A 25759-nucleotide genomic window follows, 5' to 3' on the forward strand; every position below is an offset into this window, starting at 1 on the left:
CAAGCCGTCACAGGTAGGAGATGGTTACACTTACGGCCTATGTTCTGGAACCAGGTGATTAACTTCCTTCATTGTGGTTTTCCTGAGAACATAATTGTGGTTTAGTACCCTGGAAAGCAAGTGGTGAGGAACAATAACAGATTGCAAGCCTCTGGAGTGTGGAGTTCTGTCTTTTTCACCTCTGATTCCTACTGTCATCTCTGTATGGGAACCAGTGTCTGGCCATGGCAAGTGCACAGGGTCTGCAAACAGTTGCTATGGAAGAAAGCTGCTATGGTGTGAATGTTTGTGTCACCCCAAAATACACATGTTGAAATCCTAACCCCCAAAGATGATATTAGGAGGTGGGATCTGTGGGAGCTGATAGAGTCATGAGGGTGGAGCCTCACGAATGGGATAAATGCTCTTGGCGATCCCAGATGGAACTCTAGGCCCATCTCCCAAGTGATGACACAGCAAGAAATAACCGGCTAGAAAATAGGCTTCATGAGAATGTGAACATGTTGATGCCTTAATCTCGAACTTCCTGGCCCCTAGAACTGTGAGAAATAAATTTCTGTCGTTTTGAAGCTATCTTAGTCTGTGGTATTTTGCTACAGCAGCTTGAATGGACTGAGACCAAAACCTTAGCTACAAGCACATTTCTTTCTTCTGGAACAGTAGTTCTCTACTCAAAACTACACGTTAGATTATCTTGGGAGAATTTTAAAAATCAGCCACCAAGAACCCTACCCAAGACCAATTCAAACACATCTGAAGTAAGGATGGGGCCCAAACATCCATATTCTAAAAAAAACATTTATTCCCCAAGCGATTCTCATTTTGCAGCAAGAGTTGAGAATCACTTCTCTGTAGAAACAGACCTGCAAACATTTATGCATATTTATACCTGTAGTGTAGACATTTTAAAAGGCACACCTGTGGCTATTCTAACTAATTCATTTTTGTCACTCAATCAGTAAAAGGTCAGAGATGGTGGGGTGCAATCAGAGATCAGGGATGGTGGTGAAGTACTATAAACATCAGCTGTATAACTGACAGGCAAGCTGGTTGTGCAATGTTGGTTCATCTCCAATGGTCTATAAAAATTACTGTAATTTCAGTGTGAGTTCTTCTATAGCAGACTCCCTTACTGGTTCACAACCTGTACCCTGTGGTTAAAATGTCATGGGCCATCCACCGATTCTTACTTGCAACCTTCCTTACCACACTCACACTTGCACTTACACACACATACCTCAGGATAAATTTTTTTAAGCTGACTTAAAGATTTCAAGAAAACATTTAAGTATTTTGCTTATGGGATTAAGACAGATCTTTTCAGAAAGGAAATCTTAGGCATACAACCAACAGGAGACCCCATGGATCACCGAGAACGCTGTGTCAACCCAGCGCTCTGTGGAGAGGCTTGAAGAGGACTCTGCACCGCAGAGTCTCCATGGGTCAAATGATTGATGGAGCCATCTGGTTACATTACGCTAATGTTCTGTGGTTCTACGATTCTCTTTTCTAGAGCATCCAGCCAAGCTGCAGTTTCCCTTTATTTATCTAGTAGATGAAACTCTTCAGATTCATATGGTGGTTTTTTCCTTCACCAGCTCCCTTCTTGCACCGTTGAGCAGAGCCAACTGTTGCTTAAAAGAAAAAGTGTAATGTTCGAAGCTAAGGGACTTTTTGGAAAGATTCTTAAACTTCAGTTGTGATGTTGGCTGGGCAAACTGGTTGGTTTTCTTTTGTGGGGTGTGGTAGGAGAGAAGAGGAAAAAGATTTGCTTTTGATACGTCAGAACTAACCCGAAATAATTGGGCCTACAGTCTAATCTAATCATGCTTTTGTTTATTCACCTCATAGAAAAGTCTCTTAAGAATGCATTTGAACACAATATATAATAATAGTATTACAACATACATTGTGAGATACTTTGGGAAACAATAAAATGTCCACCTGAAATAATGCAGTGTTCATAGACATACAAACCCATTGGTCATGCACGTTTGTGCCATTTCTTTAACTATGTGTCACAATGCTGAACTGAACGCATGAAATATATTTTACAAACTGAGACTGAAGCCAATAAGAGACCTAACAAGTGTTATCAGAAGCTTCACATTTGCATAATTTACTACATCATTTCACATTGTATTAAAAAATTCACATTGTTTTATTGTTTTCTTTTTGTAATTAATTGGAACATGACATTCCTGCTTAATGGCAGGCAGGAGGCTTTCTTTGCAAAGTCAGTAGTTTGGTAACACTCAGAACCATCTGTGCACAAATGTAGTGTTGCTTTTTAAACTGAAGCCATGATTTTAGTAGAACCCAGTTATTACCCAACTCATGCATACAGAGTTGGATAGAACAGGGTGAAAACCATATCCTGTTGCCCCCCATCCCTACGAAACTATATAAAAGTAAAAGCTCATATAAACCATTTAGTATCTAATGTGAGAATCCTGTTTCCAAAACTGGTTTGTAAAGGGTTACACAGTATTAGCAACTCAGACTGGTAAAAGGGCAGGCCCTCTGAGTAAAAGCCCACTGTGTCTTCACTGGTGATGGGGCCCTATGTCTCTCTCAGTGATGTTCAGGTTATATAATACACAATACAAAACATTACAAGAAAAGTTGCAACTCTTAGGCAGAGTTTTCTACACAAATTTAACACCACCATTGGCAGGCAATGTTAGATATATATAAATTAATAACTTACAAAACATTACATTATATACATTAAGTAATAAATACACGGTTATAAACAGAAATGGAGGTGTTAGCAGGAAGGCAGTGCAAGAGAGATGGCAGCATTGAATTGGAAATGGCATAACTGGGTGTGAGAGTGAAGAGAGGAGTGAGAGGACCGGACAGGGCCGTGCGACTCCCAGTGGACACCACACGACACACTGCCTTTTTAGGCTGCTTTTGACACAGACTGTAACTGTGAACAACACAACTACCTCTTCCTACCCCTGCATTTGTTCAACTTTATTCTGTTGAGAGCAAAAATGTAAAACTCCAGAGGAGAAAAAACACTGTTCAAAGCAGGCAAACAGAGATAAGTTGTAGGGCAACTGTGGACTTGGAAGGAACAATAGGGAAAGGAAGTAGAATGTGGTTAGAAGTGTATCCTTTCTATTTGCAAAAGTAACTGTAGTAAAGTGAAAGATATTGCCCAAGAAAGAAGGAAGACTATTTTCTTTCCTTTTTTTTTTTCAGAAAGAGTCAAAAAAGTTTGTCAGCTTTGAATGCTTATCTGTGTAGAAGTTGATACTACACTCCAGGTATTCAACAGGCATTTTTAAAGACATGAAAATGTTTTACAAAAAAAGGCACACAGGTTGGCAGACAAAGGGACAGGTGAGCAGATTTATAAATGAACATATTAGTTCAGTCACTAGCAGGGACAGATTCCCAAAACTTAGTGCAGAAAAATCTCTCAGTTTTGTGTCTTCTATTTTCAAGCCATTAGTTGTGATCTGAACTTGGCCTCCAGTACCACATAAAGCTTCAGCTCTCCACCAAGCTTGCAAGGAAGGCAAGTCAACCGTGGAATTTCCTGAGCTGCTATTTGCTTCACGGTCTTGCACTCTGGCTCCAAACTCAAGTAACTGGAAAAGCCACATGGCCCTTGTCCTGTGCAGGCCTTGGCCCCTGGGGTGGGCTGGCCCTACCATACAGCTGGCATGCTTGTCAGGGGTGGAATGTCCATCTCTACACTGAGGGAGATTATGTGTCAATCGGGGACTTGTCTTCTGTGGCAATGTCTACATCAGTCTCTCCCAGTGAATCCCTATTTTCTGGGTCAATCACACAAAGTGTCTTTGTGCTGCTGAAATAGCTGTGGCCCTCTCCCTCTTTTTCAGGTCCTTCAGAATCCTCCTCTTCAAGGGTCAGTTCAAATTGAAATTTCTCCATCAGCCCCTGGCAGTCTCTGTTCTGCTCATCCAGCGGTGGGGAGGGACTCTGGGGGATCATGCTCTGATACCAGTTCCTGTTATCTTCTAATGTATCCAGAATGTCTTGGGCATCAGGCTGCACCAGATCTGCCCAGGTCTCCCACAGTGGATGGACAATGTAGTCAATGAAACCAACCTGGAGAAAAATAAGGTTACATACCTGTTATTGTGATTGGCCCCTGAAAACCAAACAAGCTATCCTGGTTTCCATGCAAGAATAAAGCTACAACAACCCAAGAGAAATAAGTAATAATGGATTCCATTATTTGAGCACATACTATATAGTATATCCTGCAATGGATATGATGTATAAATTATCACTTTTAATCCTGCAAAGTTAGTATCGTTATCCACTATTTACAAGGAGGAAACTAAGACTCACTGAGATTGAATATCTTGACAGAGGTCACAGAGCCAGTAAATGGTGAAGCTGGCACTCACTCCCAGCTTTGTCTGACTCCAAAGCCTGTGTTCATCTCATGTCTCACTACAACTGACGACTTTTCCTTTTCCGTGTGCCAGATAAGAAGTTGGATGTAACCCTGGCTGGGAATGACTTTCTCACATTGTGGACTCTGAATCATTCTCTGAAGGTGGAAGCCCCAGGTTTAATGAGTTCTGACTCAACATTCTTTCCCTGATAACTTGAAAATATGATGCTGTTCCAAAACGAAGGGAAGCCAGCCCCTGACTACTCTGAAATTTCTCAAGTTCTGGGGACTGCCTTTCTTTTGTAAATGAGCTTGGTAAAATATCAGAAAATACCTCAAGCCCCTAACCCAACAAAAATCCCCTCTGTGGATACATCTGCAATTGTAGGGCCTGCCGTCATTTCCATCAGGAGAAAAGAAGGGAAAATAAAAACAATTAGGCAGTTCCTGTGCTAGTGTTCCTGTGAATAAATATGAGGCTTATGGCTCTTCTATAGTTTACACAGGGCCTATGCATCCTGCCTGAGCTAGCTCTGTGGCCTTGCTCTGACCTCCTCATTGTGGGACAAACAGGAAACACTGGGGGTGGGGGCAGGTTGAGAGAAAGAATAGGCACCAGTTGAATGAGAGAATGGAATTCCCCTGTCACGGTCTACAGAGCTGGAGAGATGCTGGGTTGGGATTCAGGGGGAGATGAGCAAGGGCAATTTACAGCCACCCACGGGACATTATATAGCTACCTTTCCACATTACTGGCAACTTCCCTTTATTAACATTCTAGTTTTTTCTTCCAGTCACTTAATACATCAAAGTTGTACCATATCAAAGAATCTTAGTCATATGTGATTCTTTTATATCTATCTATCTATCTATCTATCTATCTATCTATCTATCTATCTATCTATCATCTTCTATCTATCTTTTCTCTGGTGCTTCCCTAGCTTTAACAAACAATTCACACAAAAAACTGGGCATCTCTAATCTGCATTGGTTTTAAGAACTACACTGAAGATGATTCAGGTATTTCTCTTGCTTCCACCCACTTCTTCCCACCCCCCTCTTTCTACTTTATTTGTGCTTAATGGACTTTAGAGACTATATTCAAGGTGTTTTCCAGGGGCCTGAAAAAAACAAGCTCAATGCAATGGAGAAAACTGAATCAGTTGAACACAATGCAGTCATTTCCTTTCTTCATTTGTTTTGTTTCTGCCAAATGCTTGGCATTTTTGGAAAGGTGGTCTCTAGTTGCTTATTTCTCTAGGGGAAATAAGCCCCTTATTTCCTAGGTCCTGGGATGAGAGAGCTCTACAAATCCTATGAGCATCTAATCAGGGGCTTTATTGCCAGACTTCTCAGACATGGGTCACCAGAGTGCATCTGTGGGAAACACCAGGAGTAAATACAGTGTCTTGGCCCCAGGGAGACCTGTCCACAGTGATGTGAGGAGAGTCAACATCTTTAGGTGGAGGGCAGCTAAGTAACTAAAGAGCTGGTGAAATGGACCAAGAGGACAGCTTCTTCACCAGATACACTGGGGAAATACATGCTGTGTCTGTCTCCCAAGGCTGTATGGAGGTTCAAATAGGATAACGTATGGAAAAATGTGTGCAAAACTGCATGACACTATATAAATATAAAAAAACACTGTTAATGAAAGGGCCTTATTCCAATTAATTAATTAGTTAATTACTATCTTGTTCTAATTAAGCCATAAGAACTTATAAAATATGCGGTACATGGATATTTAGTCAGGGACACTGACCTCTTTTTCCTTAGATTGTCAAATAAAAAAATGACAAAAGCCAACAGAGCAATAGCCATCTGGTATGAATGAATAACAATCATACCTATTTTTTATGTCAGATGGGCAAAAAATATATTTTTGATGTGCTTCAGAGTTTTAGTAATTAGTTTATGTGTGCTATGAGATAAAAAAGGTTGAGAATCATTCTTTTGGGGTATTTGAATTGTCCCTAAAAATTAGTATTATCTTGCTTTCTTATAGAATATTAGACTTTTAGAGTACTTTAACAGATTTTAAATTCATGTAATTAGTCTTTTTTTAAGAAGCAACCAAAAGATAACTATATAGATATTACAAGTATATGTAAATTTGGGGGTAGCAGGTAGTGAGGAAAGGGGATAAACATGAACAAAAAATACTCTGAATTATTTTGTGATAAAGACCTTGGACAGCGTGTAGACTCATTCTCAATCATGACCACCTGGCTCAGGCCATTTGTTGTCTTAAATAAAATAATATTTCGGCTGGCCCTAAATCCTTTGTAGGGACATTGACACTTTCTATGGTCACATTCTCTGCAACTAGAGGCGTCAGGGGCATTTCTGTATTGCCTGCCTCCAGTGTATTGTTCCCAGTCCTCAGCCCACAGGGAATTTGTAGCTTTGGATACAATCAGAATATGTCAGCATGTTCTTAGAGCATAGATACAATCTGGGTAGGGGGACACAGGATAGGCTTGGACTATGAGGTAGAAGAGATTTGTAGGAATGAGATTCACTACTCCTGGTGATGGTGGTAGTGTGCTTGATTATGAAGAGACAGAACAAATAGGGCACAGGGAACAAGAGTAGAAATCCTGAATAAAGGCAGAGCTAGGAGAAATCTGGACAGATGAGATGGAGAAGGCCGCAGTGTACAGTTCAATTGACTGCATTTGCTAAGATCATAGACAAATATATAAATTGTTTGAGGCTACACAGTTCAAACTTGGATGGATTCTGATGACTGCTTTATCTCATCCTGTAAAATCGAGTATAATAGAGAAAACAAATGAGTTATGAATTTAATGGAACTAAATGGGTAGTTGCTTCCTTATAATTTCATATATATATTATATATTATATTATATTATTGTATATTATACATATTTTGTTAAAAGAAAAGAACTAGGTAGAACTCCTCAGTTCTACTGCAAGCAGAGCTTATAAAAACTTTGAAAACCTTATAGTAGATACCTGAGATTTTTCCACAGAAGCTGTGTGCTTATCACACATTGGGCTAATCTCCATTCCCCTCTCCCGCTCTTTGTCTCCCTGCTGGAAAAATTCCTCCATGATGCGGTCTGTCCATTGCCGATACAATTCCAATGACTTGGTGGGGTTGCTCAGGTCTGCACAATGTACCATGTTGCGAAGGACCTGAAATCATCAAGTTTTGGAAATCCCATAAAATTAGGTATAAATACTACCAGAACATCTCATCCCTCTTGAACTAGGACACTTGGTACCAAACCCAAGAACATTTTAGTTGTATTATAATTACATTATGTGCACCAAGAAAGCAGAATTCTAATGGTGCTGGCCAGCCTTGGTTATTCACCATTATAGGAGTCCCAAAAGGGAAAATCTGTTTCTTCTTAAATTGATGGTCACGGAATTTAAAAAATGGGAAGGACATTAGGTCAGATACTGCCACCAGTTCCTTTCCTCAGTTTGGAAAAAATGCAAAGAATTACTCAAAGTAGATATCTTCATATTTTCCACTTGTGGAGAGGAGAGCAGCTGATGACAATTTGTATAACCAAAACAGACTTAACAAACTGCAAGTCAATGGGGTTTATATCCAAACACAAGCTTTTGGGACCAGCAGTCACGTACACCCTATTACAAATACATTTTGCTATTTATTTTTAGAACTAAGCAATTCAATAAATAGGGTTGTTTTTTTTCTCATAAATTAGAGAATGAGCTGTAATGTTTTCTTTAGTTATTTCTTCGCTTGCTTAGTTTGTTCTTAAATAAGCGCAAAGCTGTAGTAATAACCTACTATGCAACTAACTTAAGCTTATTTTCATTTTTTAATTGTTGTTTGGTTTAGCTTTGTGTTAAATCAAAGGCTTTCATCAAATACCTGTATGCGATCAGTATAGTTGTCCAGCAGAAGAACACCTGAGCTTGTAACTTTCTTTGTTTCCACCATTGTCTTCAGGTCTGCCAGCAGGCTCATATGTTTGGACATATCAGTTGCTAACACCTTGGTAAAAAGAAAACGAAAATACTCAATGAGCTCAGCTTGTCAAAGAGAATGAGATTTCCCCTCCTGTGATGGTAATGTAGAGAGGGGAAGTCTTACCATGTCGATAACCATTTTCCTGAGCGTCTGACGCTGCTTCTTGGTGAGATTCTGAAAGATGTCACAGTGCTCTTCTTGCAGTAGTTTGAAACCCACAGCCAGATGGTGGTTTTCCAACACAGATTCATCATTATACATCAAAGCAAGTTCTGAATCTAATAAGCAAGTAAAAATGATGACTTAATAAACAGGGGTACAGTTCAAAGGTTGGCATTATCTTAATGTGAAATCAGATCTAGTTGTATTCAAATAGTTTTAAAAAACAAGATGAAATGCCACTTTTCCTTAGATATACAGTCTCCCTCTACAAACGAATGTAGTCAGTTTCTAAGAAAAAAAATCTTCTAGTAGATATTAGTGCCTAAGCCTTCTCTTTGATTAAAATTCATGGTATTTTAAAATCCTTTTTTCCCCTTCACTTTAGAAAGAATTTGACATTAGGTAAAAGCATTCCTGAGCTGCTAAATCCTATTTTTATCTCAGATTGTAATTTCCATTATGTCTTCACACATTTTGTACTTTGGAAAACAATAAACTGAAAATGCCAGTAAACTTCAACAAATGTATTAGAATTTTCAAACTATTTATATTCACTTTTTTATATTCTTGTCAACTCTGTCAATTGGATTTTGGATTTTCAAAGAAGACAAGGGTGTAAGTATAAAATTTCATTTTATTCAAATAATGTGGCTTTATGGAATTTTCTATAAATATGGTAACAAAACATTAATACACTTTAGAACAATCTTGTCAAATGTTCTACCATCTGGCAGTATACATCAGAGACTACAATATCTGGATATGTAAACTACAGCTTCCAGCCTGCTTTTCACACAGAAGAAACAGACATCTTTCATCAGACAGAGCCCTGTTCTACAAATGAGAATATGGTCATCAAACTTATGAAGTCACATTTTCTCTTAATCAAGAATAATAGCCAAGTGATGGTACTATGTCACTAACTGCAGGTGTTGTTATTCATATACCATTTCTTTAACTGTGTGCTTTGAGTTACATCCTCAGTAAAGGTAGTGGGATATATGAAGTCATTTTAGCACTTTTGCTCCACTCACCCTGTGGTCAAGGTTATAGATCTGCAAAAGGGCTTTATATATTGTAGTGCTGTAGGTGGCTGTAACAGAAATACCACTTTTCTGTGTGAAGGTAACTGGCCTATACAGGGATTGATTGATGATACCACACTATGTCAGCTGATAGAACCCACATAGGCAAGTAGTTAAGTTTAGGTTCTTTCAATAGAAGAATGAGGTAAAACAACACCACCAACACAAAAACAAGGTACACCACAACTACATCACTCAGATATTCTGATGATAAAGTATGACAAGCATTTTCTACAAGTAGCTCAAACATTTCTATAAAACCATCAGCACTTGATGTTAATGATCACATTAAACCAATATTCTCACAAGAAAAAGTTCTTAGATTTCCAGCATTTAGAATAGTGCATTAACTGAGAGAATTCATGGAGTTTCATTAGCATGAATCCTAAATATTTTGAGCATAATAAAAACTTGACGGCTTGGAATCCTAAGGCTGGACCAGCTGTGAAGTTCACTGAAGTCACCTTCCCTACCACAGGCTAATTCGTAATCATGCCTATGCAGTGGGAAGAGAGTATGTGGGGCTTTTAATGACCCTTCCTCCTGAATTGTGGAAACCCATTGCAGTGCTTTTTTCAGAATCTTATTTTGTGTGGGGGTTCCCATGCTCAGATCTAACATTCGGGGCTGGTTTCAGTAGAGAGGGACACCAGTGGGTCATCATGCTCTGAGTGAGAGCCCTGCATAATATTGAAAATCATTATCACATTATTCCCAAGACTTTCCTTGTGCTTACTGGATAATTCCACATCTGTTATTCTTTCCTCACATATTGTATTTTCCAAACATCAAGTATTTTTTATGACTCCCTTCTGACCCCTCGCAAGTTCTCCCTGCGGCTCAAAAATTCTATTGCCAAATTGGACACAGTATCCAGGAAAGGTCTGACCAGTTTGAGTGGAATGGAAGGATTACCTCATTATTACTCTTATTATTCTCCATAATGAAACATGAGGAGGAAAAAAAACATAAGCTGTGACTCATACAATTACTTGAATGACTGTCCTAGTGGTCAACTCACTTGTGTTGATGAGAAACTGGTTGGACACTCCGGGATGATCAACGTCATGGATCGCAGCTGCGAAAATGGCAGCCAGGATTTCCAAATCTGTGAAGACGGCCTGCAGAGCGAAATGAGCACATTTAACTCCATGTCCCATTTGCCTATTCTGTTTATTCAGTTTTATGTTAAAGTATCCCATTTCATTCTTGGTGGGAGAAGAGCTGTTTGTTGATTTTTATAATGTGTCACATACTAATTTAATGTAAATTCTATCCTTCCTCATAAGGTCTCACACGAAAGCAATGATGGCTGCAGCCCATGCCCTCATCAGGCCTACAGGCTGAGGCTCGGGAAGGCAGTGCTCATGGTGAGTGATCAGATGGTACCTGATGTTTGTTTTTTCACTAAGTGGTATGGCAGAATGATGCTTATAGAACACCAGCACATACAAGTCAAAGAAGTGAATCAGACTGGCTGTGCTCTGATATATAACAAATTTCATACATTTTCAGGCTGCATAACTTAAGAGAACGGAGGCCAAATTCCAGACTCATAAGACTGGCAGTAAATTATTTCCCAAAGCTAAATTTGTAGTGTGGTCAGAATATTTCACATATTCATTCATCCATTCATTCAGTACCTATCCACTAAGTGTTCACTATGGGCAAGATTTGAGAACATTTCCAAGAAGTGAAACCTAACACCCTGCTGCTCAACTCCTTGCCATCTCATGAAGTCTCCTCTGCTTCTACTGGTACACAAGGATTTAAGCCTAGGATTTACTTAAGTATATATTCTTTCCAGCTAAAAGTCCTTCTCTGGCTGAAATGTCTTTCCTTACTCTCTGGGATTACTTAAATCCTCTGACCCTTCAAATGCCAGCTCAGTTTCCACCTCTCCCATGATGATCAATTTAATTACTCAAGGACACATTGAAGTGGGCCTTCTTGAAACATCTGTGGCACTCATGGGCAATTTCTGGCCACACAATAAGTATCCTACCAATATTAGTGGATAGTGGATAAACAGTGTTGGTCCACTATGATACTTATACAGAACATTTCCTTCAGGGACATAGAACAACCTTAGCTCCATCTCACTTTCCCAAGTCTTCTTGGATTTCTTCTCTAAGAAAATATGGGACCCAAGCAATAAAGCTGTGGTCTATTTAATCTTTCTTCACCTTCTGAAAGGACCTGCAAAGGTGAGGTTGGATTAAGGTTGGCCAGTCTCTTCTTGCAAAGATCCTGCTCATTTTGGAAGCACCTGACTCCCACTGCTATCTGTCAAGGAAGTACTTGGTCTGCTGGGCCCACTGCTGCTAATATCAGTACATACAAATGCATTACTCTGTTGGGAAAGGAGTCACAGTCATCTTTTGGCAAGATGTCTAGTGATTCTCAGCTCTAGATTTTCAGTTACTTTTCTTTAGCCCATATAATCAGGTTCATGAATTCTTAGGAAAATAAGCCTATGGATGCTTACTCCTAACAGGAACTCTATGGGGAACTTTATGTTATGTTTTTATGCTTCCCTCACAATGCCTGGGATGGTGTGGACAGTCCAGATCACTACATGCACAGAGAATGTACTGTATATCAGTCACTGAACTAGACATGTGTTAGATACAAGAGATACAATGACAAAGCATCCTGTTAATTGCTTGATAATTAAATAATTTTTCAATTATAAGAGATATAAAGGGAAGGTTACTCTGACATTAGTAAACCAATTGATAGATGCTATACATAATCAAGAACCAGGTCAAGAATATGTAGTCATCTAATTCCATTATTTCTGCACTATTCCATTATTCCATTACATGTTGTATGGCACTTTTTAAGGAAGATGGGCACATATGCAAAAGAAATCATAACTACTCACATCTAATGCTGGTGTTGAAAGAAGAACATGAGTTGACTGGGCTACATCAGCAGCATGTAGGCTGTTATGATATGCTACATCAGAATGGTAATGGTCTTCTAAAGTCATCATGTAAGTTACAAATGTATCAGAGGAGATTTTGAATGTCTTTAGGAGGTCTCTTTCCTACATCATAAAATGGATTAGAAAATAAATAAGTAGATGTCCCAAAATGAAAAAAAGCCAAATCAGAAAATTAAACTGGGATAGAAAAAAACCACACAGTCATCCAATGGAATTAATAACCAACACTCTTTCCAGTTTACTCACCTGGAATATGGCATACATGATGCATGTTAGGGGCCTATTGTGTGAATATCCAGCCACATTGAAGATGTTAAGGCCCCATTTGTTCAGGTCTTCCAGCTCCTGTAATCAAAATTAGAGGAACTTAGGAATGAAGACAGATTTTTTTTAGCATACTTCATTGTTTTTATTTACTTTTTGGATGATGGCTGGCTAGGTCTTTCAAATGTCTCTTTAGAGTATTCTAGTTGCATCAGAAAGTTAAAATGGAATGACCTAGGAGATTGGGTGTCCCCTTCATTCTAGTTACAAATTTCTGTATATTTCATTTACAAATTTAGTTGCTGACCTATATTTGTTTAATCAGTCCTCAAATAGTGTTGTGTTCAGAGGTAGCTACAAGTGATTACAGTTAGGAAACTTCTCTGTTCTTCCATTATTAGCACAAAGGGCCAGGTCAGAAAGACTCAGCTACTAGAATATATATAAATCAACCCTAATTTAATGAAGAATTCCAGTTATGTATTATCCTACAGCTCCTAGGCCACAGATAAACCTGGAAGAAACATCATTCAGCACTGTGTTGTGGGATTATTCTAAGATTATCTGATTAAAGGAACAATTTATTACATTCTTAATTATTGTCTGGAGTGTGGGATGTAGGCTCTCCCTAGAGGCTTGGTCCAATATGTGATCGACCTTACTCTAATGCTGTCTTTCAGAGGGCCTCACTGAATATCCTTTTGCTTACAGTAGGCTCATTTCATTCTCATGAGGCTGAGAGAACCTTAGGAATCAGCCTGTGCAGCCCCCAAGAACATGTATGAACTATTTCTGTGCCTTCCTCACTACTGGGGTTTGGGTTCAATAGTCAGTGCTATCCATTTCTCTCATTTCTTCTCCAGCTCTGCCAATCAGCTCCAATTTTCCCATTGGTCCTTGGCATACAGCTCCCTAAATGTCCTCTGGGATAATTCAATCCTGCCCACTGGCTTCCCCTTGGATCCTTGAGTGAGTCTTCAGTAGAATTCTCAATCATGAGGAACTATCCATTTACAAATCCAATTTAGGGTGAAAAAATGGTGTTTTGTATAGAAAAAGGGTATTTAATTAGGTGACCACCAATGGAAAAAGATGCCACAATAGCCTCCTTATCATACAATTTAATAATAAAACAGAAGTGATCACTACTGTTTCCTAGCAGGTAGTTTTAGGCCTCTGCCTGCTGTGAAACAGAGAGCTACAAGCACACCCCCACCCCACACCCAGCACATACTTACCTTGGCCAGATTATCTTCATTTTCTGTGTTGACTCCAAAGCGTGAGATGCTTGTGTTGTTTAAGCTCGAACTATGCATCAGTTTTTTCACTCCGCTTATCTGTGTCATGAGTTGTTGCTTTTTCTTTTTCTCTCTGTCTTTCTGGGTGGGAGATGGAATCTCCACATCATTCTGCTTGTCTGCAACAAAGGAATATGTTCCTTAGACCAAGAGTGTCAATGAGAACCCACTGAAATATGCAAAACAACTTCTAAGCCTCTTCAGTGGATTTTGCATCTTATAAAGAACTGTCATGAATTATCTCACTTGATCTTCAGGACAATCCTGTGAGGTCAACGGGCAAAATATTTTGCTCCATTTTATTGCTAAGCAAACTGAGGCCCAGAGGAGCTGAATAAGTTGTTCAAGAAGTGGTGGAGGTAGGACTCAATCCCAACTCTTCTGTTTGTAGTCTAATTTAGGGAATTTACAGTTGTACACTTTCAAGGTGAAGCATCAATATTTATATGTAAAGTTTTAAAGTGAATTGCTTACGTTTGTATAATAGAAAAGTTTCATGTAGCCAAGATTGGGTTACCAAAGACAAGCTTTATATTCTGCTCTTTTTATTATATGTGTTATTAATTTTTTAAATTAAAAAATCTATACAACTTTAGCTGGACATAATTTAAAATTTAATTTTAGATAAAATATATGTTAGAGAAATGAATGGTTTATAATCTTCAAATAGTTATTTTAAAGCCCTAGGTTATTACCATTTGAGGTTTAGAGGAAGACTACAATTTCAGTTGTACTTCATGCCTTGTATCTATTAATTCTATTTAAAAATAACAATAAACAATGTCTCTCATTTGTAACCAATATAAAGTTTATTAAAATATTTATGTTTATTAAATATTTATGATAATTTCATTTAATCTTTTTTAAAATTCTGCTACAACAAGATAATAGTAGAGCTAGAAATCCTGAAAAAAGCATGTCTACCTACTCATAGGAGCACTTTTCTCTATTTAACACTATTAAAAATATCAGCCATTAAACATTCCATTTCAGTCTACAGGGGTATGTATCCTGATATTTCTGAAAAATTCATTACCTCTTTCAGGCCACAGAATGCCTGAGAGTACAATGAGGCAATAATTTATTACATAGCTAAATAGCTATTTCATTGAATGAGATGATACCCTGAGGCTGAAAGAGTTAATGCAACTTTCAGAAGTTCCTACATTTATCTCTGCTTGTTACAGTGAAAATTTAGTGATAAAACAACTTCTCCATTTGTAAATGGCATGCTGGAAACTAGACTATTTGCTTTCAACTCTTTTCAGATGATGGCATAGTCACATGTTCCCTCAAAAGACCTCTGTCTGCTCACGGGGCCCTAGGGACAGCTCATCAAAGCAAAGCCAGCACAGGAAGACAGAAGCAGCAGACATGTACATACTCAACACCTGGCACTGTCCTCAGCATCTCAGTACCATCTCAAGGTGCCCATGAGCTCCTAGACTTATCAGTCATACTATGACTTTTGTTTATGGAGGAATTTTAGTGGCCATTTTGATGAGTTTAGGGGTTTCCACCCTGGTTCAGCATCAGAAGCACTCAGGGAACTTTCAAAAAATACAGATTTATGAGCCCCACCCAGGCCTACTGAATCAGTGCTTTTTAAAACCTTCCCAAGTGACTGTGATGGTCAGAGCCAGGTTTGGGAACCAATAATAATACCACACTCTCACTTTTCAGATGAAGTCAACAACTAACCCACGCTCAAAGGGCAATTTATTCAACAGATATTTATTTTGCAATTACTGTGTTCCAGATACAGTGATTTAATAGCATAGAACCCAGGCCTTGAGGTTCTCGTAAAAAAATCTCTTTCTGGTCTCACAATCTCTGGCATTAAAAATGATACATTACGCTATTTTTGAAATTCCTTTTCTACCTGTCACTTCACTCCTAATACTTACTACTTCTGCTAAAATGAAAGGTCACAATAGCCGGTGCCTTTCCTGACCACTGTTCTTCACCGTTCTTCACGTCTGGTTAAACAGGCTGTTGGATCCTCCTGCACCCTGCTGATATAAGTACCTCTAGTGGGACTAGCAGCTTTTCCCTTCGTTTAATTAAAGATCCCCTACAGCAGCGAGTAATTGGGCTGAACCACTACTGATTCTATGTCTGGAGCATTACAATAAAGAAGAAAGCCACTATTCACACAGTGCCAGTTTGACATTAATGGGTGTTTCCCTATGCAGGCATTGGAACGATGGATAGATCTCCGTGTTCTGAACTTCCTCCTTAAGTGCTGTTCCCTATTCTCAATTTCCTCTGTTAAATGCTTAGCCAGCAAAATGTGAAAATAACCTGAAACACAGACTCAAAGAATCATGATAAACATTTAGTGAATTTATATTTACAGAATGGTCAGATTACGGTGGGGAAACAGTGGACCCATATAAAACAAATAAACAAAAAAAGCAGATGCAAAAAAACCCCCAAACAAATACAGTCATGTCAATTTCTGCTAATGGTATAATTTGAGGTAATTTTCTTGCTAGATCACAGCATTTGATCAGGCCAAGTTCCTAAATTCTTCTCCTTGCATCTTGAAAATTCTGTTTTAGCTTTTGAGACAGTAAGTAGGGGATTTAAAAGGACAGTTTTTCTGTTTATAATGATATTAACTGAATTGTAATACACACCTAAGTATCTTGCGTTATCTATGGTCCCTCCCTGTAGGCCCTGTTTTACTTCTTATAGCAGCAACCTGGAGCCCATTTTCATATAATGGCATTAGGAAGTGCCTGCAGTGGTCAGTGGTCTCCTGCCTGTCTTTTGGATTATCCAGACACCATCCTTTCGATGGAAATGGAACACAAGTTTCACAGATCCCTGGAGTAAGGGATTCCCTCCCTCTGATGACACATTTTAACGTTTGGTGACTCTTACTGAGATACTGCTCTTCAAGTTTAACTGAAATTGCTAAGGCCTCCTCATTTTGTGCTCACTGACATGGTTGCTGTGCTCTAACAAGACCTTTTGTATTGTTGGAATCTGTTAATAAACCTTTTATTTTTAGGTTCAATAATCCTGATTCCTGAAGACTTTTTAACAAAAGAATATGAGTGTTTCTTAAACACCCTTAAATATGACTTTCTTCTATGTGTTCTGAGTTCCTTACAGGCTCCTTCCCTAGTTAAAAAAGGGACAGGATAGTTAGGTCTAGGAGTCAAGAGACACAAGTCTGAGTTCTGCATTAGGAACATTAGCCAAGTAATCTTGGTAGCGTTACTTTGCCCTTTCAGGTCTCAGGTTTTTTCTCCTGTGAAAGGAGGGAATTGGATGATGAGGTCATTAAGGCTCCTTGCAGACAGTTTATGAAGAAGGCTTCATTCATGGTCCTCCTGGACTTTTCACTATACTCACAAGATAAGACTAAGATTCCATGTCCCGCATTTGCAGTTTGCAAATAAGCTTTATGTGTTTGTTTGTTTGCTTGCTTTTTAAGATTGTCAAATTGCAAGTCTACAGCCTATTACAGAAAATTCAGGTTGCCAGGTATGTTTAGCAAGACTCATCAAATCCATCTATGTCAGAGTCATAGGGTGTTAGAGTTGGAAGGACTTGGATATCATCTTTCCCAATGCTCCTGTTTTTACAGATAAGGCAACTGATGCATACTATGCTTATATGGTGAGGTTTTTTTCTCCCTATATTTTTCCAATAATATTTAACATTTTAACTTGCCTGTCTAATCTATTTGATTGGGTCTACCATATCCAAGCACACACGCATACACACTCACACACTCTCACACACACCACCCTCCTCATGCTGAGTGTAAGGGCTGAGATCCTAACAACCTCTCTCAACAACGTGTTCTTGATCATTTCATTTTTGCAATAGTAAAAAGCCAAATAATTGGTTTTCCTCAAGACATGTGCCTAAATAGTAAATGGAATGTTTTACAGAAAGTTGACATTTGCCTGTTCTTGAGACACAAAGAATTAAGACTGAGGACTCATCTTTATTATCTCATCAGCTTTCTCACTTGATAGCCTTCGATGACAGAAAGACATTAATTAGCATTCTAAAATATGCTTGTTGTCCTTGGCAAGTGGGCAATGAAAGAAACGACAGCGAAGAGGAATGCTTATGTGCAGTCTTGAATTATTAAAGGCTCCAGGACTTCTTGCAGCTTTACCCTAGTCATGAACATCTCTTCTAAGACAGAAGAGCCCTGGTATGTTTAGGAAAACAAAAATGAATCCTTGCACTTACTGATTTTATTCTTCTCTCCCACAGTCATTAACCTGTAAAATGTTCCAAAAACAGTCCCCAGCTTATGAAAAATAATTGGGTGTTGCACAGAATGGACTACATCGGAAATGGACAGGGAAAGATGCCTGGCTTCAAAGGAATAAAAGAGGAATAATGGAGGATAAAAGGATCAGGAGATAATGCTTTCTGTGCCATTAGATTCTAGCTCCCTCTTGGAACTCAGATGTCTGAAAAATTCTCCTTTGTTCTCTGACAAAGGTCTGGCCCCACTGCAGCTGGAGAAGACCAGGTGCTGCAGACACCCACCCACTGGAAACAGCTGGAAAGGCACTTGTTAATTGTCAGGTGCCCATCAGGTGCAGAGTAATTCCCTGAGCTTTGCACTAGGCTGGTCTAAGATTGATCTGCTGATAGGAGGAACTGCTTTGGTGTTAGACAAACAGGATTGATTTTCAGATTAAAAGCAGAAGAGGTAGGTATGTAGGTGTTTCCATAAGGCATCAAGGCAAATGCTTATTGATTTAATGATGTGTAGCTATGCCAAAGAGAAGGGAGGTGATCAGCTGTAAGAAGGTCATTTTCGTGGAAAGAGGAGTTTTAGAAACAAGCATAATTCAGGGGTAATTGAAAGTCCACAGAATCAGAATCTAAACGCTACCTATTTGCTTCGAAGTATAGATTTACAGATTCTACAGGCCTCAGCAAAGAAAAATATAATCAAAATAAGTTCGTTATACAATAGGATAGCTTTAAACATGAGGTCAGAAATCCCTAGTAATAATACAGGATGCCATAAGTAGTTAAGGAATTATCGATGCAAACCTCTGCTTGTGTTAGATACTAGTAGTGTGACTGCGGAACATACAGAGAGTTCGAGTGACTGAATGCCCTCCCCACCCACCTCTCCAGAGGTCTTGGCAGAGGTGGAAGTGGGTGGGGAGATGAGGGGTGATCTGAGGTCCATAAAAATGCACTTAGCCATAATAACTTCTGTCTTTGATGGCTATTTTTATTTTTTTTTTCAAAAAACATCTTCCTGCTCATTTTTTTCCCCTTAAAGACTTAGTTCTTATTTTAAACGGATTTGTTTTTCTATGACTTTACCTCATTTAAAACTCACATGGGGATGCTCCTGTTAGTTTGAAGAGATTAATAATGAAAAACTTCAGTTATGAAAGAGTTATTCCACTTAATATCTTACCTAAGAAAGTGTTTGAAATGTACTCAGACACCTGGTTCCCCGATCGGCTCATTTCTGAGAGGTGTGTCAGCTCCCGGTTCAGCATCCTTTTGAACTGTGTATGAAAAACAAAAATGTATTAACTACCTAAAAAATAACAAATTATCACTTTCATATTTACAACTTTGCTGTCTAAGAACCAAGATGTTAGATGAGTGGATGCCATTAGATAAATGATACTGTTTCTATGAAATACAATATAACAACACCTGAGGAAAAAGAGGCTTTCTTAAGATTGCTTATAATTAACATTTGATTTCTTTTGCATGCAAACATAAGGCAAAGAATATTAATAGAGAGCAAGATGATTTTACTTGAAAATGTAAGACCATCTTAAAATACATTTATTGGAAATTAACTATAAAATATAATTTGAGTTAACAACCTATATACAGTGAGAGGAGATTATATGTGGAAAGTTTAAGGGAAAACAAAGGGGGAAGCATCCTCTAAAAATAGAGTTGCATAAAAAGAATACGATTAAAAGAAAGCAGAGTCTATTTTAATACAATGTAATGTAACATGCCTTATTTCATAATAAGCAGTCTCATTGGGCTAAGTGACAATACAGATTAAATCGTTACAGATGTTTTCTACTTCACAGAAAAAATGCAGATATAAATGTTTCAAATTCTATCAAAGACACATAATAGAACAAATGAACCCACCTTGATGTAACCCCAAGATACAGATAACAAATAGTTTGCCTCAGGCATTTTGGAATGCTCTCCTTGCCACAATCCACAGATCCCTTTAAAGAATTCACAGTTCTGAGAGAGCAGTCCTGAGAGGATCAGGAAAGCCTTGAACATTCAGTGGTAAAATAATTGAAACTTATAAAAGACAAAGCCTCCAAAACTTAAGACATCAAACAGAGCCCATCTTCGCACTCCATTCTTGCAAGAAGCCTGTGCTTCCTGCTTCTTTTCTGGCAGAGAGAGTAATGAAATCAGGAATTGCAGCAAGAACAAGAGCTTGTCCAAATGGATTCGGCTGGCTGGTGTGCAGCACTTATGAATTATGAATAGTCCTAGTGGCCGAAGGGTTTCCACCCTGTCTTAGTCTTGCTCTGCTGAACTCTGCAAGGAAGGAGCAATTCTTCTTTCCTGAGGGGTTGCCAGGCTGGGAAACACAGCCATGTTTTAAAAAGGAGATTAAAATGGAGGAAGCCCCATGAATATTTCAGTAAATCTGAAATCAGTACCCTCCCCCATTTCAGCTGGGTGTTCTTAACCCTCTCTGCTCTGCAGAGACCAACGCTTTCTGCAGACACAGCTTCTGCACAGGGCTCAGCCACTCTAATGGTTTTGAAGGGATGGTGCCTGTGATTAATTTACTTTCTGAACATTAAAAAAATAATAATAATAAAAGGGTTAAGACTTTGGCTGTTTTCAGATGAGGCTTTCAGTATGCAAAAACATTTTTTAAAAACTATTTTTGGAGAATTTTTTTGCTCACCCAGTGTGCCAGTGGATTTAGCCTTCTTTTATGGTGACATGGATGGGAAAGAATGATTTCACTTTAAAAGTACTTCATATTCAGACGGCAATTTTCTGTATCCATCAGCTCATTAATATGCATATTAGATGCCATTCAACAAACTAAACACATTCAGCCTTTTGATCTAGGATCTAGACTGGGTTTGGAAATACAAGATATTGTTTGCTGCATGAATGGCAAGTTATTTGTGTTTATGAATTACGATGCTTTTTGATATTTTAGTGTTACACTGTGTAATTCATGTTAGCGGTATTTAGGAGTTAAATTTATTTTCACTTCATTTTAGTAAGCTAGGGCACACTGCGAAAGGCATTCCTTTCCTGTAGGCACGCTTCCCCACCCTCTCCTTGGTAGTGTTAAAGAACAGGCAGAAGGAAAGTCTAAGACTAGAGCCCTACTGCAGCAGGATTCCCTACCCAGGGCCATTCGGCTCCTTGCCTGTGTTCTCCCTCCTCTTTGTTACCCTACTCTGGATACCCAGGAGCACGTTAAAGGAGTAGAAAGCACCATGGCAACAGCGCCCCTTCCCCGCCCCCCCCCCCCGCCCCCGCCATTGGCTCTCTTTCCTGTGAGGCATTCCCCTTTCAAATGAGTATCCTACACTGACAATGGCTTCACTTTGAGCATCAAAACCCCCATCATGCCCTGGCCTGTGCCCAGGAGGCCAGGCCTTCTGAGGTGAAGCCAACTCGAGTCCGGCCAGCTCCCTGCTGGCTGCACTCCACACTGTTCTCAAAGTGGCACAGTCACCCTCTCTGGGTAACCCTGCTGGCATATGTGTGTTTTCCCATGATACAATATGTGAACAGCAGGAAGTAGGGATCTCTGAATCAGTCACCTCTGCTACTCTGTCTTATTGAACCTTTATGTCATTTTGAATTCCAGGTGAATTGCATAAGTTCCAGATTATTTGGTTTTTAAGACATAGCTACTCAATCTTAATGACATCTCATTTTCAGTTCTCAGAAGACAGGCAATTACACTAAAGCCTCAAAAGTTGGAAAATAAAGGTTTCTGTGCTCTGATTGATCAGCTGCATTTGGACAAAGAAGCAAACTTTACTTGGAGCATTGTAAAAATATCTTGTGGAAAAAGGCATAGATACAGATTATTTCTTTTAATCAAGTCTGTGCACTAGATGTAGCCAAATGTAACATTCAAACAATCACCTTCATTCTGAATCCTTTGGTCTCTCTGAAATATTTAGAAAGATTTTGAAGTCAATCAGATTTGTACTCTTTTAGTCACATCATGTTATCATGTATTTGCTAAATATTTATTAAACACCTAAAACGTGCCAGGCAAAGCACTGAAGATGTAGCAGTGAAAAATAAAAACCTTTTCATGCTTTTAATCAACTTACATCCTAGCAGAAATAGTCAGATGTATTAGAGCATGTTAGTTAACCACAATAGTTAGGAGTCTGGAGAGAATTGGGCAAGTTCTTTATTAATTATATTGGCCCCTGAGCTCAGAATATAGGAGCAGCTAGAAATCCAATCATTAAAGACTAGGAAAGGGTAGACCTTTCTCCTTAGTTTCTTTCTATCACCTCCCATTATCACAGGACTCTGTTGGCATACGCTATCAGCCTGTCCCAGTGTGGGGGCAGGGAGTGGCTTTCAGTTACAGGGTTGAGAATAAACCCAACTCCTCACCTTTCCTGCATAGCTGACAGAAGGGGCCAGTACTCCTGTACGTAGTTAACAGATAAATATCACCTCCCTCCTTCTCATGAATAAAATAGTTCTATAAGTCTTTTGCTAGAGGCATGGAAATACCACCAAAAACACAAAGTCATCTTAAGGTAACCGTAAAACACACATAATGAAGTACGCAAATAGCGGTCACTCAGTGTCAGAAACCGACCCAGTCCTTTAAATGTTGCTTAGCAACCAGCTGTTGGTTTTCCTGCTCCGTAAGGGAGGGCCTGACCACACTGACTAAGGCAATCATTGCTCTCATCAAAAAGAATTTATGAAGGGCCCACTTATGTTATGCTCTGTACACACTAAGGAAGGCAGACGTGGCCTTCAATAAGCAGACGCGGGACCTTTTACATTTTAGTAATGTGGAGTCCAATTAGTATGATTAGTGCTGGCCTGTGAGAAGAGACACATCAAGGTATGGAATAGATCTGAACTGTGTTTGAGGTTAAGGCTAAGGTTAAGGTTGGGGAGCTCAGCTTCGCTGGGTTTTGGGTGTCTCACTCCCACATGGGAGTTGTTTCTGTTGAGCCAGAGACAGCAACAATGTGCCAGACAAATCTAGCCTCTTGTTCTCAGTTCTTGGTAACAGTCTTGTGAAGTCACTTCACCTCTGATATATAAAATGAGAGTGATGCATGATTTTAGGATCTCAGCCTCTCAGCCTGAACCTGTCCCGACTCTAGGAGAAATTATGGGGCAGCCTCCTACAGTCTGGGCACATTAGTTACCAGCAACCCATACTTCCCAGAAAACAAAACTCCCTCATTACTACTGAGAAAAACAATACAAATCGGAAATACTTCGGTCCATAAGAGTAAGTTGCCAACAAAGGAAGAAAAATATTTATCATCCTTCCAGACTTTTATATTTTTAAGAACATTGGAGTCTCCCTGTCCTCTTATCAAGTTGGTTACTGAGTCCAAAAAGGAAGGTAAAATAGCTCTGGAGGGAAAATGTGTCTCAAGGAATTACAAAGCTCCAAAGGAATGGACATTATTACTTTATCAAATGCTGTAGAGAAAGTCACAAACAGGAGCACGCTATGTCAAAGACAAATGTGTCTCTACTACCCAATGTACACAGATTCCATTTTTCAGTTAATAATTTGCCTTCACAAGAAAACTCTGTTAGGGCCTACCTAGAAATAATGTCCCCAGAGGAAATGGCTGAAGCCCCTTTTCAATGCAGATGAGCAAAGTCTGTGAATGAACCCTTAGTATCACAAATTCCTCAATGCTTCCTTACACTTATGTCCAATACTAGATTCGTGACCACTGTAGAAATGGCAGTTATTTTTCGAAAGGACAAAAAGGTAGTCTCTACATAAATGACATAATATTGTTTGCCTGAACTGTATCTTCTCTATAAAATCATGGGAATTTTTTTAATAGGCTGCCTTTAATAGTAGGAAGTCATTTAAAATAACTGGAATAGCAAAAGCTGAAACTCAATTACATTAATATGAACATTTTGTTTATGGCTTCAATTTTTCTTTATCTCCAATGTTACAAAGTTTTTGTTTGTTTTTGTTTTGCTGACACAGATTCTTATGAAGTGATGGAACACTTCATCATTTTCTATATTTCTAATCAGACAACTAGTTTGAGGTCTGTGCAAAGATCCATAGGCAAGCGAGGAATTCTCTTGGTAAAGTTCTTAGTTAAGTTAATCACAAAGAAGGTGTGGACTAGAATGGTCTCAGATGAATTCTAGTCCTAAATCTTGATGTTTTTATGTTTCTAAGAATAAAAAAAAATGCAGGAAAGTAATAATACTAGGGGCTAGTATCAAGCACATGAAAAAGCTACTCTTAAGACTAATCTGGACTTGTTAGGAGATCACCTAGAAATCACGTAGGAGTGAATCCATATTCTTCTGCCTATCAAAGCCTGGACAAAGCAAGCACTTTCCTCTCATTCATAACCTCCTGATAGAAGTAGGTGAAAATTGTGCAAAAAAAAAAAAAAAAAAAAACGTTGCCAGAAAGAGAGGAAGACGGCCCCAGTGGTTACTCCTGTGGGTGGCCATCTACGCAGGAGCCCATCTGTGAGACAGGCGCCGTATTGTGTGGGATCTTCCTGTTTTTGCAGTATGAAACAACTGCCCAAGTCATTAAAGTCACAATGACTTTGTGAAGGACTAAATTTTGACTCATATTTTACACTTTGTTAGTCATAACTTAATAAGAATTCCCGGGCACCAGGAAAGTGAAGGGGCTGAGACGAAATGAATAAGGACCCACAGAAATGAAAGACCCTAATTCTTAAACACCTACACTTTTTGGGGGGTAAAATCTGATTTAAACAGCAACTAAAATAGGGATATAGTATACTTTCTCTGAAGACCTTTATCAAACTCAAAATTTCCACAACTTTAATATTTTTGATTATATGACAATGTACATCTGATCTCTTGTCTTTTTTTTTTTTTTTGGTCTTTCCCTATAAACTCTATTATCATCTGTTTGAAACTTGATGTCCAGTTTCTTTAACAAAATGTTTGTCTTATTTGAAAAGCAAGTGAAATTAAAAGAAGTAAGGTTGTAACAAGGTTAAGGATAACACACTATTGTCCATTAGCATCTACTTTTACTAGAGTCTACGGTTCCAGGATGGGCCACCCTAGCAAACAAGTCCTACTGTATTAACATTTGGAGCAAACCCCTGGTGTACCAGGAAATACAGTTAGATCATTCTAGCTAGCTGTCCACATGCCAAAAAAGAGGAAAAAAACCTCATGTAAATATATTAGAATTGAGTGATTCTCTTAATTGTCCAGTGATACAATAATCCACAATAAATAAGTATATAATGAAAAGCAAGCACAAGTATCTCTACCATAATTCTATAATAAAAGATGGTATTTATGATGAAGCTAAAATAGAATAAATATCATTTGCTGGTTAGAGAACAAGTATCTGCTCCAGTGACATTTCAAAGTCAAAGTGGTGGGGGGCAAACCATGACTGCTTTC

General features: G+C 38.8%; 1 protein-coding gene across 3 annotated transcripts in view; it reads right to left on the minus strand.

The window, feature by feature from the left end:
• Positions 1-1821: 1821 nt before the first annotated feature.
• PDE4B (phosphodiesterase 4B) overlaps positions 1822-25759 on the minus strand; it is a 422721-nt gene continuing 398783 nt past the window's right edge. For 2 of the 3 annotated variants that reach the window (XM_045835392.1, XM_045835393.1), the window contains 9 exons: positions 19539-19632; positions 14057-14235; positions 12801-12899; positions 12492-12656; positions 10626-10725; positions 8481-8635; positions 8259-8381; positions 7364-7546; positions 1822-4089 (listed from right to left, as the gene is read on the minus strand). In XM_045835392.1, the coding sequence (XP_045691348.1) occupies positions 3724-4089; positions 7364-7546; positions 8259-8381; positions 8481-8635; positions 10626-10725; positions 12492-12656; positions 12801-12899; positions 14057-14235; positions 19539-19632 (1464 nt within the window). In that variant the 3' untranslated portion in view covers positions 1822-3723. Of the gene's footprint in view, positions 4090-7363; positions 7547-8258; positions 8382-8480; positions 8636-10625; positions 10726-12491; positions 12657-12800; positions 12900-14056; positions 14236-19538; positions 19633-20245; positions 20637-25759 lie in introns of those variants that run through there. The other variant, XM_045835394.1, reaches the window with a different exon arrangement.

The sequence above is a fragment of the Phyllostomus hastatus genome, unplaced genomic scaffold (assembly GCF_019186645.2).
Source record: "Phyllostomus hastatus isolate PE091 unplaced genomic scaffold, TTU_PhHast_1.1 phas_contig_209, whole genome shotgun sequence".
Lineage (NCBI taxonomy): Eukaryota > Metazoa > Chordata > Mammalia > Chiroptera > Phyllostomidae > Phyllostomus > Phyllostomus hastatus.